General features: G+C 46.1%; 1 protein-coding gene across 1 annotated transcript in view; it reads right to left on the bottom strand.

Moving 5' to 3' along the window:
* Nucleotides 1-646: 646 nt before the first annotated feature.
* KCNQ3 (potassium voltage-gated channel subfamily Q member 3) overlaps nucleotides 647-15,571 on the bottom strand; it is a 239,692-nt gene continuing 224,767 nt past the window's right edge. The window contains exons 10-15 of the mRNA XM_060243217.1: nucleotides 11,081-11,268; nucleotides 8,645-8,747; nucleotides 6,070-6,201; nucleotides 4,967-5,068; nucleotides 2,243-2,327; nucleotides 647-1,917 (exon numbers count right to left, since the gene is read on the bottom strand). Coding sequence (XP_060099200.1) covers nucleotides 1,189-1,917; nucleotides 2,243-2,327; nucleotides 4,967-5,068; nucleotides 6,070-6,201; nucleotides 8,645-8,747; nucleotides 11,081-11,268 — 1,339 coding nt within the window. The 3' untranslated portion in view covers nucleotides 647-1,188. The remainder of the gene's footprint in view (nucleotides 1,918-2,242; nucleotides 2,328-4,966; nucleotides 5,069-6,069; nucleotides 6,202-8,644; nucleotides 8,748-11,080; nucleotides 11,269-15,571) is intronic.

Here is a 15,571-nt window from a genome sequence, read left to right as displayed (position 1 = left end):
CGGCCACACGACAGCGGATTCTCACAATCCAGAGAACGTTACGTGCATAAAACACTATGTAAATCAATGGAACTTAAAAATGAGGATAAAAACGCCTCACACCCACAGAAGTCAGTGAGATTGAAGCTCACATGTGATGGAAGCATTGGCACAATCCAGAGAGCATCAGGAACGTATAAGTCCCCTTGAAATACATAAAAGTGCTTAAATCCTATTGAATCCAATGGGATTTCAGGGCACCCATACTCTATGGCTTTACACATACAAGTAACGTCAGGTATCAGAAGGGCACAAGGAACATCCAAAATAGTCAAACAAATGAAGGTTTAGGTCAGGGGTGGCTGAACCGCAGCTCAGGATCCACGTGTGGCTCTTTCACACATCTTGTGTGGCTCTTGAAGCCTCTACTGCCCCGTCAGCTGGCTTGGAGAAGTCATTTCTCCTTTAAATCACTTCTCCAAGCCAAGCCAGCCAGTAGCTTGGAGAATGCATTTAAAAGTTGCTTTCTTTCCACCTCTCTCTCTCTCTCCCTCCCCCTCCTTTACAGCTCTCAAACATCTGTCCTTCCTGTCTCGTGGCTCTCAAACATCTGATGTTTATTCTGTGTGGCTCTTACGTTAAGCAAGTTTGGCCACCCCTGGTTTCGGTGAAGAGAATTAATACACATGATTAGAACAGCAAGGGCGGAATGTATAACCAAGGTTTTAGATTAAGGGGGGGCATTTTGTAAACATACATATATATTCTGCAAAGGGTATCTGCTCTGGAAACAAGTCTTTGATTTTTGCTCTGCTTACAAAAACGTAGCATGTACCACTCTTACGTCTTTGTCCGGCATCGACCCAACCGTCGGTTATGCCGAAGAATATCATTTTTAGCCATTTTCAAAACCACCGAAGAAATTATCTGTACCGTTTAATAGTGTAAAGTCATGCAAAACTGTGCTCAAAACTAAGCTGCTTAGTTTTGGCAGCATGAACAAAACCGCATTTAATCAGCCGTATGAAATGGTGCAGAATGACTACCACTAATACCAGCATGCAGTGCAGCCATTGGTGTGTGGGGTTTTTTTGTTTTTTGAGCTAGGAAGCTTTGGGCGTATAGTGAGATATACAAAGTTTATGTTTACATTATGAGAAGAAGCCAGCTAGTGACTCCCCACCCCTAGCCTACCCCACCCGGAGAATTTTAAACTGGCTTGTTCGAAGGGGTCCATACTGAATCAGAAATCCCATCCCCTGTTGAAGACAGAGGCATAGAGCCACTGGGTGTAAATGGGTCAGTATCGGTGTCCGTTTCACCCTCTGCTAAATACCTCTTCTCTTTCATCCAACTTGACCCACCGTTTGGCCCAAAAGGGAAATCTTCTTTGTCTTGGGAGATGCTGAATCCACTTGGTGAACGTTCGAGTTCCTCGTGGTTGACAGAGAGAAGGGACAATGGGGTATCGCTGTCTCTCGTTAGGCTATGTTTTTGCCTTGAAGAGATTCTCTCTGCATGGGGACTCCGGAGGTCTCCTTGAGGTGACTGGTAGGAAACGTGACGGTCAATGAAGGTAAGTATAGGCAAAACGGTCGGCCTCTCAGGGTATGACGTTGAGAATGGTGTGGCCGGCAACCTACCAGAGTTTTGATTAGATAAGGACAATGAAAATGGACCGCTACCACGGTCCCGTGTGGAGAAGCCAAAAGGAGGAACCTTGTTCACTGGAACCTGGTGGAAGCTTGGAGGCAATTCATGAATGGAAGGCTCAGAGTATTTGTAAATGATGGATTTCAGTTCAGAATATCTGTTATCCTCAGCTAGGGATGCAAGATCTTTAGATGGGCACACCTCCGTGACCTGGACCTGCAGCTGCTCTGCATGTTGCATGTGCATATCGACTAAAAAATCCAGTTTCTTTCCCATGTCGTAAACCTGGAAGAGAACGAATGTCAGAATAAAGAATGACGAATCTTCATTAGGTAGGTATTATCCCAGCTTTTTTGAATACTCTGGAGTCCTACTGCCTGCAGTTCATCTTTCCTAGACAGAAAGGATCCTTTGTAATTTTCTGTCCAGTATGTTCCAATACGGATGTTCTCTAAATCACTGAAGCCAATGGACTTAGAAGGACGTAACTCTATTTAGGATCGCACTGTAAGCAGCCAGTCACAACTGAAACAGATTCTCGGTACAAAAACGATACAAAACTCCAAAGGGGAGGGGGGGAAAAATAACACCAAAAGCTAACAATGTGTACCTGTCTTTCGACTCTGACGAATTTTCCCATCATGCTTTGGTCTTCAGGATCTACTGTGGATGCTTTGGCTATGTACGGCTCATTCCTGAAAGTGAAGAATTGTCCAGTTTAGGGTATGCAAAACCTTCCCTATTCCTCCCATGAATATTTCCACCTCACCGAGAACGGATGCCGCAGGTTAGAGACATCTATTTGCAAAAGGAGATATGAGATGCTGATATTGGTACATCCATTCGGACCCCACAGTTATTGCAGTTCCTAATCCAGCAATCCAATGGCATAGACACCTAAGGCTAGTGCATTTCATGTCCAATGGAACTGCAAAGAGGCCAGCTACAGTTGCGGGTGCATCAGTCAGGCCTAACCAGATCTCTTTTTGTAGCAGAAGCTCCTTTGCATATTAGGCCACACCTCCTTGATGTAGCCAATCCTCCTGGAACTTACAGTAGGCCCTATAAGAAGAGTCCTGCAAGCTCTTTGGAGGGCTGGCTACATCAAGGAGGTGTGGCCTAATGTGCAAAGGAGCTCCTGCTACAAAAAGAGACCTGGGCCTAACTAAAATTTATCCTCTCTCCCACTGAAAACACAAACTAGTCAGTTCAGTTCATTCCTACGTTGAGCTAGGGCAAACTTTCATGCAGTGAAAGACTCGCTAGTTCCCAGAAGGAACATAAGAGAAGACATGTTAGATCAGGCCAATGGCCCATCCAGTCCAACACTCTGTGTCACATAAGAATGTAAGAGAAGCCATGCTGGATCAGGCCAATGGCCCATCCAGTCCAACACTCTGTGTCACATAAGAACATAAAAGAAGCCATGTGGATCAGGCCAATCGCCCATCCAGTCCAACACTCTGTGTCATATAAGAACATAAAAGAAGCCATGTTGGATCAGGCCAATGGCCTATCCAGTCCAACACTCTGTGTCACATAAGAACTTAAGAGAAGCCATGTTGGATCAGGCCAATGGCCCATCCAGTCGAACACTCTGTGTCACATAAGAACATAAAAGAAGCCATGTTGGATCAGGCCAATGGCCCATCCAGTCCAACACTCTGTGTCACACAATGGCAATTTTTTTTTTACATACACACACTGTGGCTAATATGAATTATTGAAATAAACCAAAGAATCCCATAAACCAAAGAATTTGTTCAGATAGCACGATTCACTCTTCAGGCTTGGGATGGCGATGGAAAGTCACAGTCAACTGATGGTGTCTCTGCAGGGTTTCCAATGCGAGAGAGGTGATTTGCCATTGCTTGCCTCTGTGTAGCAACCTTGGATTTCCCTGGTGGTCTTCCATCTAAGAACTAACCAGGGCTGATCTTGCTTAGCTTCCAAGGCCTGATAAGGTTGAGTTAGCCTGAGCTATCCAGGTCAGGGCCAGCCTCCAGTGGAAGTGAGCAATTTGGAAACACCTCTGTAACCCATGAAACTGAATTGTCCAATAGCTCTTGAATACAGAGATGACAGAGTGGCATGACCAGGGGCAGAATTCTAGCAGGAGCTCCTTTGCATATTAGGCCACACACCCCTGATGTAGCCAATCCTCCAAGAGCTTACAAGGCTCTTTTTTGGTAAGCTCTTGGAGGATTGGCTACATCAGGGGTGTGTGGCCTAATATGCAAAGGAGCTCCTGCTAGAATTCCACCCCTGGGCATGACCCATCCAAGATCACCTTCGGAAAACAGAAAACACCTTACCTACTGGAAAAGCAAACTTTTTCACGTGCAAGAGCCGAATTTGCTTCCAACACTAATGCACCAAAGAAGTCTGCTTCAGCTCGACAAAATAAGGAAGACACTGGACTAGCTAGTTGGCTTCCTTCCTGACCTGTCAGAAGGTTGTCAGAATTTTGCACTTAAACCACAGACTGGCTTGCAATTGTGCATCCATCTACTGTAATAACTACTCATTACAGTCCTCCACTCAATCTCTGACGGTTTGGTTATTACCCATGATGCTAGACTACAGCTTTTGAAGACCAAGGAGCATCCTTTATCTGGGGAGTTGTTGGCTTAAACTTCCTTTGCTATGCGAGAGTTATCAAGTCTCCAGAGCTGGCTTGGCACAGATGTGTTCCCCCCCCCCCAAGCTAAACAGCAGCAGAATCCCATAGTCTGGGGTGTCAAACATGCGGCCCGGGGTCCGAATCAGGCCCGCAGACAACTTCTATCAGCCCCTCGAGCAACTGGCTCTTATCTGCTTCCTTCTCCCTCTCTCTTGCTGCCTTCTGCATCATAGCTTGCTTTGCCAGGCTTGCTCAATCACCCAGGAGCTACAGAGCAAAACCTCAGTTTTTGCCATCGTTTGAGGCTCCTCCCCTTCCTAGTCCCCTGGGGAGGGAGGGAAAGAGCCAGAGCTTCCTTTGCCCAGTTCCCTCAATCCCATGGGAGAGATACAAAGAAAGCACCTTTAAGACCAACGACTGCTAACGTTTTAAGTTTTTTTTTAAAAAAAACCTTTAACTGTGTTTGTCTGTGTGCTTTATAAAGTTTATGTCTCTGCTACCTAAACTTAAATTACGGCCCGGCCCAACAGAGCCCGGCCTGGCCTGACAAGGTCTCATTTATGTCAGATCCATCCCTCATAACAAATGAGTTCAACACCCCTGCCGTAGTCAGTACCTGTTGCCTTCATCTTGTTGGCATTGACTGGGTGAAAGGAAAGGACAGAAACTTTGGTGTCTGTTACCAATGCACTACAAGCAGAATAACTTCACCTTGGAGACTGTTGCTGCGAAGGGTAAGAGAATGCCCCTCCCTTTTGAGATTTCTTATGTTTGGGAGTAGATGGTGGTCCAGGTGCAAAAATCATATCTATTCTGAAAGAAAAGAAAATGGACCAGATGAAAGAACCATCATTCGTTCATTGTTCTTTCTTGTGCTCATTCATTCACCTAAGATCTGCTTGACAGAGAATTAATAAATCTGAAACTTAAGATCATAGCACCAAAATGTTAATTATTCTATGCATTTTATGTTTTTATACTACTCTATGTTTTTATGGTTTTAACATCACACCACTACGTCTACTCATGCATATGCATGTTTATGTAAGCCGCCCTGAGCCCGCTCCGCCGGGGAAGGCGGGATATAAATGGAATAAAATAAATATAAATAAATAAATTAGTTTGTTCATTCATTTCATGTATAGCCTGCCCCAAACTCAAAGGTAAATGAGGGAAGAGAACATAAGAACATAAGAGAAGCCATGCTGGATCAGGCCAACGGCCCATCCAGTCCAACACTCTGTGTCACACAGTGGCAAAAAAAAATTATATATACACACACACTGTGGCTAATAGCCACTGATGGACCTGTGCTCCATAGTTTTATCTAAACCTCTCTTGAAGGTGGCTAAACTTGTGGCCGCCACCACCTCCTGTGGCAGTGAATTCCACATGTTAATCACCCTTTGGGTGAAGAAGTACCTCCTTTTATCCGTTTTAACCTGTCTGCTCAGCAATTTCATCGAATGCCCACAAGTTCTTGTATTGTGAGAAAGGGAGAAAAGTACTTCTTTCTCTACTTTCCCCATCCCATGCATTGTCTTGTAAACCTCTATCGTGTCACCCCGCAGTCGACGTTTCTCCAAGCTAAAGAGCCCCAAGCGTTTCAACCTTTCTTCATAGGGAAAGTGCTCCATCCCTTTAATCATTCTAGTTGCCCTTTTCTGGACTTTCTCCAATGCTATAATAAAAAATGTTGTAAGCCACATTGGGTCCCTATTGGGTCCACCAGTGGCCGGCTGAAATACAAGCTAGCCTCATACGTTTGAAAGCTCAGTGCAATTTTAGTCCGCAATATACAGCAAGCCTTTTACCTTGCTTGAAGGTATTTGATTCTGGTAAGCATGTCTAGATGCCCAGCTGAATACTGCTCTATCACATCCTTTACGTCATAAGGCCTCAAGGTCTCCTTGAATCTTTTCTTATAGAGGCGGAACTGTAGTATCCTGGCAAAAGAAGACAACAAATGTCATTAATAATAATAACAATAATAACAACAACAATAATAATATTTAATTTGTATCCCGCCCTCCCTGCCAAAGCAGGTTCAGGGCGGCTCACATAGCATAACATAATGTAAGACACTTCAGCAGTTAAAACAAACATCAGAAATCATACATACATATTATAAATCATACGTTTAAAAACCATATACATTAAAACCATCCAAGTTCATTTCGGTGCTAAAATCTTGATGTTACGTATCTTTCAGTTTTTTCCATGGCGGCGTTATTCCTTCTACAGTAGATTCCACATTAAGTAAAAGCCAGCTGGAAGAGGGTAGTCTTGCAGGCCCTGCGGAACTGGGCAAGGCTCCGCAAGGCCCACGCCTCCTCTGGCAATTGGTTCCATCAGTGGGGGGCTACAACTGAGAAGGCCCTTTCTCTGGTGACTTTCAGTTTGGCCTCCTTCGGCCCAGGGATTACCAATAGGTTTTGAGAACCAGATCGTAGTACCCTCTGGAGAATATATGGGGAGAGACGGTCCCTAAGGTAGGCAGGTCCTCAGCTATATAGGGCTTTAAAGGTAATAACCAGCACCTTGTAACGAATCCGGTACACTATTGGCAGCCAGTGCAGTTCCCGCAGCCCCGGCTGTATGTGCTCCCACCTAGGGAGCCCCAATAACAGCCTGGCTGTAGCGTTCTGCACTAGCTGTAGTTTTTGGGTTTGGCACAGGGGCAGTCCCATGTAGAGGGCATTACATTAGTCCAACCTCGAGGTGACTGTTGCATGGATTGCTATTGCCAGGTTGCCGCACTCCAGGAAGGGGACCAACTGCCTCGCCCGCCTAAGATGAAAAAGGCGGATTTAGCAGTGGCTGCTATCTGGGCCTCCATTGACAGGGCAGGTTCCAGCAGCACCCCCAAGCTCTTGACCTTGCGCACCATTTTCAATGGCACACCGTCAAATGCTGGTAGGGGGATTTCCCCTCCCAGACTGCCCCAACTCAGGCAAAGGACCTCTGTCTTCGCTGGATTCAACTTCAACCTACTCAGCCTGAGCCGTCCTGCCACAGCTTGCAATGCCAGGTCCAGATTTTCTGGGACACCGTCAGGCTGGCTGTCCATCAGTAGATAGAGTAGGATGTCATCAACATACTGGTGACATCTAAGTCCAACCCATACCTCCGGGCAATCTGGACAAGGGGACGCATATAGATGTTAAATAATATCAGGGAGAGCACCGCCCGTGGCACCCCACAATTAAGCGGGTGCCTCCAGGACAGTTCACCCCCAATTGTTACCCTTTGTCCCCGACCATCAAGGAAAGAGGAAAGCCATTGCAAGGCCAGCCCCTGGTTCCCAGCGTCGTCAAGGTGGTGGGTCAGTAGCTGATGGTCGACCATGTTGAATGCAGCCGATAGATCTAACAACATCAGCACCGCCGAGCCGCCTCGATCCAGATGCCACTGGAGGTCATCTACCAGGGCGACCAGCACTGTCTCCGTCCCATGTCCTGGGCGAAAGCCGGACTGGTGGGGATCTAAAACAGAAGCGTCATCCAGAAAACTCTGTAGCTGTAACGCTACTGCCCTCTCAATAATTTTGCCCCAAAAGGGTAAATTTGAGACCGGTCAATAATGTGCCAATTCAGCCGGATCTGATGTAGCTTTTTTCAAGAGAGGGCGGACCACAGCCTCTTTAAGAGGTGTTGGAAAAAGCCCTTGCCCAAGAGGGATCTATTTACGATGTCCCGTATAGGACATCTAAGCTCCCTCTGGCAAGCTTTAATTAGCCAGGAGGGGCACGGGTCCAGATCACAAGTTGTTGGGCGTACAGTGGAGAGGATTCTGTCAACTTCCTCAAGGCTGAGCATGCTGAAGCAACCCAAAACTGGTCCAGAAGACAGGCACAGGGATTAGGGATTCCTTGGATGTTTTGGTGAAGAAAAGGGGCTGGGTCAGGACAAAATTTTCTTTTTTTATTATTTTTAATTTTAGTTTATTATAACAACCATAGATATTACATGACAATGTAATGCCAGGACTAAATTTTCCAGTGGCAGAATAGAACTTTCCTGCCTCCTTCTTCCCTAGGGCCTTTTCTGTAGAAAAAGCCCAGCAAGAACTCATTTGTGTATTAGGCCACACCCCCTCACATCACCATTGTTTCACACAGTTTTTTTGTAGAAAAAGCCCATCAGGAACTCATCTGCATATTAGGCCACACCCCCTGACATCACCATTGTTTCACACAGGGGTTTTTTGAGGAAATTTCTGTCTCTTTGCATTTTTTTTTAAAATATATAACTTTTCCAGACTGGCAAGTCCAACCTCCGTGGTGCCATCATCTGTTATGAACACCCTAATCTCGACAAGACCTAACTTCCTGAAGGTCGAAGCTCTTTGAAGAATGCCACCTGAAAGGACGACATGCACAAAATTTACCTGACAGCTCGGATGACCGCCTTCAGTGTGGGGATCATGTCTTCAGTGAGGAGCTCACCACTGTACCCCCTGTCTTCTGCCAGAGGATCCCCAGCCCCAGCATCTAAACAAGTGGGGGGAAGCACCCGGAATCAGAGGTGAACAATGTCAATGTGTGCTAAATGCTCTTGGTATTAGATTCAAGGGCTCTTGGTATTAGATTCAACAGGCTTGGCACGGTGAGTACAAGGGGGGAAATTACACCCACAGGCAATATACACCCACTGCCTCTCCCCATATAGGCCCCGGAGGTTGCTTCATTCGGCCTCCCAAGATCTTTTGACTGTCCACGGCCCAAGAGATGCCCACCTTGCCTCTACCAGGGCCAGGACCTTTTTGGTCCTGGCCCTGACTTGGTGGAATCAGCTCCCTATGGATATCCAGGTCCTACCTGGCTTGTTAGCCTTTCGTAGGGCCCGTAAAACAGAGCTGTTCCACCAGGCCTTTGGATGAGATGGTGGTCATCTATCTGTTATATCGGTTGGCCTTCCCTGCTGTACCATCTTGCTATACCATCCTGCTGGACCATCACTTAAATACTGTAATTGATTTTATTGTGATTCTACTGTGATGTTATTATTATATTGATGTACTCCACCCTGAGCCCCCAATGGAGGAATGGGCATAATAATAATAATAATAATAATAATAATAATAATAATAATAATAATAATAATAATAATAATAATAATAATAATATGTCTATGGGAACTGTCTGGGGCAGTGATGCTCTGTATTCTTGGTGCTTGGGGGAGGGGCAAAGTGGAAGGACCTCCTTTATTTTTTTTGGCCACTGTGTGACACAGAGTGTTGGACTGGATGGGCCATTGGCCTGATCCAACAAGGCTTCTCTTGTGTTCTTATGTCTGTGCAGAAGTTCTGAAGAATGCCTAGAGGTCTAGGTGGAGCCAGTGAGTATGATCATGAATCCTGAGCCCCTCTTCAGGTCCTCATTGTACACCCCATGGTACAAGATCAGAGCTTTTGTCATCTCAACATTCTTCAGTCTTAGGGTCACCAGAAGCAAAGACTGAAACGGGAGGGAGGGGCACAACCTTCTGTTCTTACTAGAAGTTCTTTCCAGAAGTAACGAACAGTAACTCTAGGAATTGCCAGAAACCATGGAGTTCCTGGCAATTCCTAGAACTACCTCTCGTCACTTTTGGTAAGAAGAAGATTATATTGGATTTATATCCCGCCCTCCACTCCGAAGAGTCTCAGAGCTCACAATCTCCTTTACCTTCCTCCTTCACAACAGACACCCTGTGAGGTGGGTGGGGCTGAGAGGGCTCTCACAGCAGCTGCCCTTTCAAGGACAACCTCTGCCAGAGCTATGGCTGACCCAAGGCCATTCCAGCAGGTGCAAGTGGAGGAGTGAGGAATCAAACCCGGTTCTCCCAGATAAGAGTCCGCACACTTCACCACTACACCAAACTGGCTCTCTTAAGAATTTCTCTCCTAAAAATTTCTGAGCAGGACATGAGCCTGTATTTAAAAAAAAAAAAAGAAATTCTCCCACTACTGCTTCAAGTAGTAGATAATGCGACCTGGAAGAAGGGGACCCCCTACCCCTAGCTCAGCAGCCCTATTTAGCCCACAAATGTAGAAGCCACCAGCCACTTAACCACATATCCCATCGCACTGTTTTTTGTATTTTCCTTCCCCCTTTGAAAACAGTGGGATACAACCAGGTTTTTTATTGGTGAAAAATGAAGGAGAGGGTCCTTTGATCATCAAAGGGTAGCTTTGGTCATCAAAAAAGCTATGCTGGGGATCACGGGCCCTGTGTGGCCCAAAGCCATGAATGATAGGGAGGGAAGGTGTAATAAGGAGGGGAGCTGGATGAGCAGGGCTCTTTTTCTAGGAGGAGCTCCTCTGCATATTAGGCCACGCCCCCCTGATGTAGCCAATCCTCCCGGAGCTTACGGTAGGCCCTGTACTAAAAGTCCTCTAAGCTCTTGAAGGATTGGATACATCAGGGGGCTTGGCCTAATATGTAGAGGAGCTCCTGCTAGAAAAAGAGCCCTGTGAATGAGACAATCTGGCCGGATCTAACCCGGTATTTGGGGGTCAAGAGGGTATTCAAAGGTGGGACACAGAGCTCTGCCTGGGCATCCATGCCCCACATTTTGCTCCAATATTTCAAAACAGCATTTCTGTTACAAGCAATTGAGTGCCAGATGGGCTGAGACTTCAGCCAAATACCTGATTTTTTCCCCCACCGTCCCTCAGAAACCACATTTTAAAATTAGAAGATGAAAAACCTAGTATTCAAAATCCCAAGTGAACGTATCAGAGCTTTTTCTCAATTTAAAAATCATGCCATGCTTCATCTCGACTTTAGTCTGCAGGAGACTCAGGAAAAAGAGAAGGAAAGACAAACGGAAGAGCACTGACCTTCAGAAGTTTGCCAGAATGCGTATGCTTTCATTCGGAATGCGGTACGAAAACGGTCCCTATTATTCAAGGCAACAGTCTTAGGCTCTTTAGAAGGGCTTTCTTCAATTGCATCTACATTCAGAGGGGTAAATAGCTTTCCTTTAGTATTGGTACCACGAACCCGATCCAAGAGACCCAGCTTTTGGCTAAAAAAATAAGGAAAAGGATCATTTTCCCCCCTTGTTGAATGTAGACTTAATGCCAAGCTGTATTTCAACAGTTCCCTATGATATACCCCCAAGTATAAAATGTACATCAAGAATACTACAAGGGAGGATACAACAGTGGGCAGGGGTGGAATTCTAACAGGAACTCCTTTGCATATTAGGCCACACACCCCTGATGTAACCAATCCCCCAAGAGCTTACAAAAAAGAGCCTTGTAAGCTCTTGGAGGATTGGCTACATCAGGGGTGCGTGGCCTAATATGCAAAGGAGCTCCTGCTAGAGTTCCACCCCTGACAGTGGGCAATGTTTCTGAAGCTTCCAGCACAAAGTCTCCTCACTATCCCCGGGCCAAAAGAAGCCCGTCTGAAAGCCACCAGGGAAAGGGCTTTCTCCGTTATGGCCCCCGTATGGTGGAATCAGCTGCCGGAAGAGGTGAGGGCCCTGCGGGACTTGGCGCAGTTCCGCAGGGCCTGTAAGACGACCCTCTTCCGGCTAGCCTATACCTAGCCTATGTTTAGCTAGGATGACAACTTGAGGTAACTGGCCAGCCATCTGTTTACAGGAAACTGAATTACTCTGTTTTTAATGTTTTTAACTGTTTAAATATTTAACTGTTTTATACTTGAAATTGTTTAAATTTTATGTTTGATTAATTGTTGGAAGCCGCCCTGAGCCATTCGTGGGAAGGGCGGGATATAAATCCCAAATAAATAAATAAATAAAGTCCCATAATCACCGATTGTGGGTAGCTTCAGACTGTCCCCAGTAAGATACCAACGGCAGGCAAGATAACATCAAGTTCATCTACTGAGCATCCCAATAATAGCATCAGTGGTTCGACAGCAGATCCACGCCACGGAAGATTAAGGCTCAGAAACAAGGCTATGCAATCTCTAATTCAGTAGTCCCCAAAAGGGCCACATCTGGGGGGGGGGCAGAGGGGGCCCCCACCCCGGCCGCTGTCTGGGGGGTGCCAAATTGGCCACCCACAGAGGGTAGGTGGAGGGAGCAATAAAGGCACCGTCAATCAGTGGGCCCTTGGGTGCCCTAGCCCTCCTTCCCACCCCCACTGCTCTTCTCCTTCCCAGGTCTGCGCACAATTCCTGTAATATGAACATATATAAGAACATATGAAGCTGCCTTATACTGAATCAGACCCTCAGTCCATCAAAGTCAGTATTGTCTACTCAGACTGGCAGTGGCTCTCCAGGGTCTCAAGCTGAGGTTTTTCACGCCTATTTGCCTTGACCCTTTTTCATTGGAGATGCCGGGGATTGAACCTGGGACCTTCTGCTTCCCAAGCAGATGCTCTACCACTGAGCCACCATCCCTGAATATGAACTTCAATTTCAGGTTGTAGTTTTTTCAAGTTCCATGTGGGGCCTGGAGATAACCTGGAATTATAACCGGCCTCCAAATTGCAGAGATCAGTTCTCCCGGAGAAAATGGATGCTTTGGAAGGTGGACTCCACGGCATTGCATCCGCTGTGGTCCCTTCCTTCCTTGGACCCTCCTCCTCCCAGGCTCCAACCCCTAAACCGCCAGGAATTTCCCAACCCGGAACGGGAAAACCTAATGAGGAACCACCAATTACAGATTATCTGTCAGATTTTGATAATCAACCAAAAAGGAAACACAATTTTTTAGGTTTCGTGGTTAACAAATTGAGGGTAGAGAACCCCCACCACCACCACCACCTGTGTAACTTACGCAACTAAGATCCCAAATATCAAGGCTGCTATATAAGTAAGACTACTGGTCTATCTAGGAGCCCGGTGGTGTAGAATGGTAAAGCTGCAGTACTGCAGTCCTAAGCTCTGCTCATGACCTGAGTTCGATCCCCGGCAGAAGCTGGGTTTTCAGGTAGCTGGTTCGAGGTTGACTCAGCCTTCCATCCTTCCGAGGTTGGTCAAATGAGGACCCAGCTTGCTGGGGGGGGGGGGGGCGGGGAGTGTAGATGATTGGAAAAGACAATGGCAAACCATGCCATTAAAGTCTGCCGTGAAAACATTGTGAAAGCAACATCACCCCAGAGTCGGAAACGACTGGTGCTTGCACAGGGGACTACTTTTACTTTTTTACTGGTCTATCTATCAGAGTGCACTCCATTCCAATGGTCACCATAGTTCAACAGAAACATTTCAAAACCAAAATCCAATGAGAAGCTGCTAAATTGGAATTCATATGTAAATTTGACTCAGTCGGACTTGGATTGAATAGAGACGTCGAATGGTATCTCTGGGGGTAAAATTCTAGCAGGAGCTCCTTTGCATATTAGGCCACACACCCCTGATGTAGCCAATCCTCCAAGAGCTTACGAGGCTCTTTTTTGTAAGCTCTTGGAGGACTGACGACATCAGGGGTGTGTGGCCTAATATGCAAAGGAGCTCCTGCTAGAATCCCACCCCTGGGCTAGACAAATATTTTGTTAGGGCTTTGAACAAGTATGTTGCCTTGAACTCTTCGGGATGGATTGCTATAAGCAATTATGCCCTGGAGTAAACTATCCAACAGGCTAATCCCAACAGGGTTAATGAATCCATTAGCTCACCTTTGTTTCAGCTATCCAAAAAGTAATTCCAGTCTTCTTCTATCAATTAACTTGGACGCCCCACACCCCCTGCTGGTGGTAAAGAGGTACTTTCACTAATAGGCTAAATGCGAATAAGCAGGGCTTTTTTTTTGGAGCAAGAGCTCCTTTGCATATTAGGCCACACACCCCAGCTGTAGCCAGTCCTCCAGAGCTTACAGGGCTCTTCTTGCAGGCCTGCTGTAAGATCCAGGAGGATTGGCTACATCAGGGAGGTGTGGCCTAATATGCAAAGGAGTTCCTGCTACAAAAAAAAAGCCCTGCCAGTAAAGACCAAAAGACATGATGGAACAGAGCCCCAAACTGTCACGGGAAACGTATCAGCACAAGGGAGCCTCTTGAATCATGCCCCAACAGGACTTTGTAGCAGGATGTGCAGTTCTTCTAAGACAGGGTCCCCCCCCCACACCCTCCGCAATTTTTCCTATTTTTTTAATAGGTGAAATAGTCAAACTTTTAGGGAGCAGTGAAAAAACCCATCCTATTCAATATGTTCTCTTGTGGAAAGAGCTTTTTAAGAAAGCGTTTTTTTCAGCAAGCGCAGCACGAAGATTTTTATGTAAAACTACAGTATCAGGATATGGTCATTCCACTATATATTGTAGTGCGCACACAGTATTTACAAGGATATTATTCATATGTAACTAACTTGTCCACAGCAAGTGATAATTTGCATGAAGATACACTAATATAGCTAATTTTTTGTTTTTTTAAAAAAACTTTAACTCCGTATCCAATGACGGTAGGAGGCTTTCTATCCAAGTAATACACTTTTTCTTGTCGACTGCAAGACTTGTGCTTCTTGTTCTCAATTATTACACACTCTCATGTGGAAAAAAAAAATACATGTGCTCGGTCAGAAGCCCGGGGCAGAGCGACAGCGACTGCGAAATCAGTCTCAGAAACTGAACTATTCCTGAATTACCCAGTAAGTGTTTCCAATCACTGTATGGCAGGGGTGGCCAACGGTAGCTCTCTGGATGTTTTTTGCCTACAACTCCCATCAGCCCCAGCCAGCATGGCTGGGGCTGATGGGAGTTGTAAGCAAAAAACATCTGGAGAGCTACCGTTGGCCACCCCTGCTGTATGGCGATTCTTCTGTCATGGAGGCTTCGATATGCCCAGGGCTCTTTTTCTAGCAGGAGCGCCTCTGCATGCCTCCCTGATGTAGCCAATTCTCCAAGAGCTTAGAGGGCCTGCAGTAAGCTCCATGGGGATTGGCTACATCAGGAAGCGTGGCCTAATATGCAGAGGAGCTCCTGCTAGAAAGGGTTCCCTGGATATGCCTTAAGAAGCTGTGTTCTGCTGATTCAGAGCATTGGTCTGTTCTCAATACTGTCTTCTCCAGGGCCCAAGGGCCGAATCAGGACCCTGGAGAGCTCCTATCAGGCTTGCAGGAACTCATTGTAATCTGTTTCCTTCTGCATCATGACTTGCTTTGCCAGGCTTGCTCAATCGCACAGGAGCTACAGAGCAAAACCTCTATTTTATTCATTGGCTGACCAGCACACGAAGCAGTTTAGCTACAAAAGCTTATGTATGTACCAGCCACTTCATGTTTCCCCCTGGGTCTTAGGCTCAAAGCGTGGACCATGAGATTTTCTGTAGTGAATGTCAAGAAATCAAAAGTAGGTTTGCAGTTTAACAGTTACACACCTGAATAACACTTGAACAGCATACTCAAGATTGTTA

This window comes from Heteronotia binoei, chromosome 7, assembly GCF_032191835.1.
Source record: "Heteronotia binoei isolate CCM8104 ecotype False Entrance Well chromosome 7, APGP_CSIRO_Hbin_v1, whole genome shotgun sequence".
Lineage (NCBI taxonomy): Eukaryota > Metazoa > Chordata > Lepidosauria > Squamata > Gekkonidae > Heteronotia > Heteronotia binoei.
Note: the sequence above shows the minus strand (reverse complement) of the source record. Positions and strands in the feature narration are given on the sequence as shown.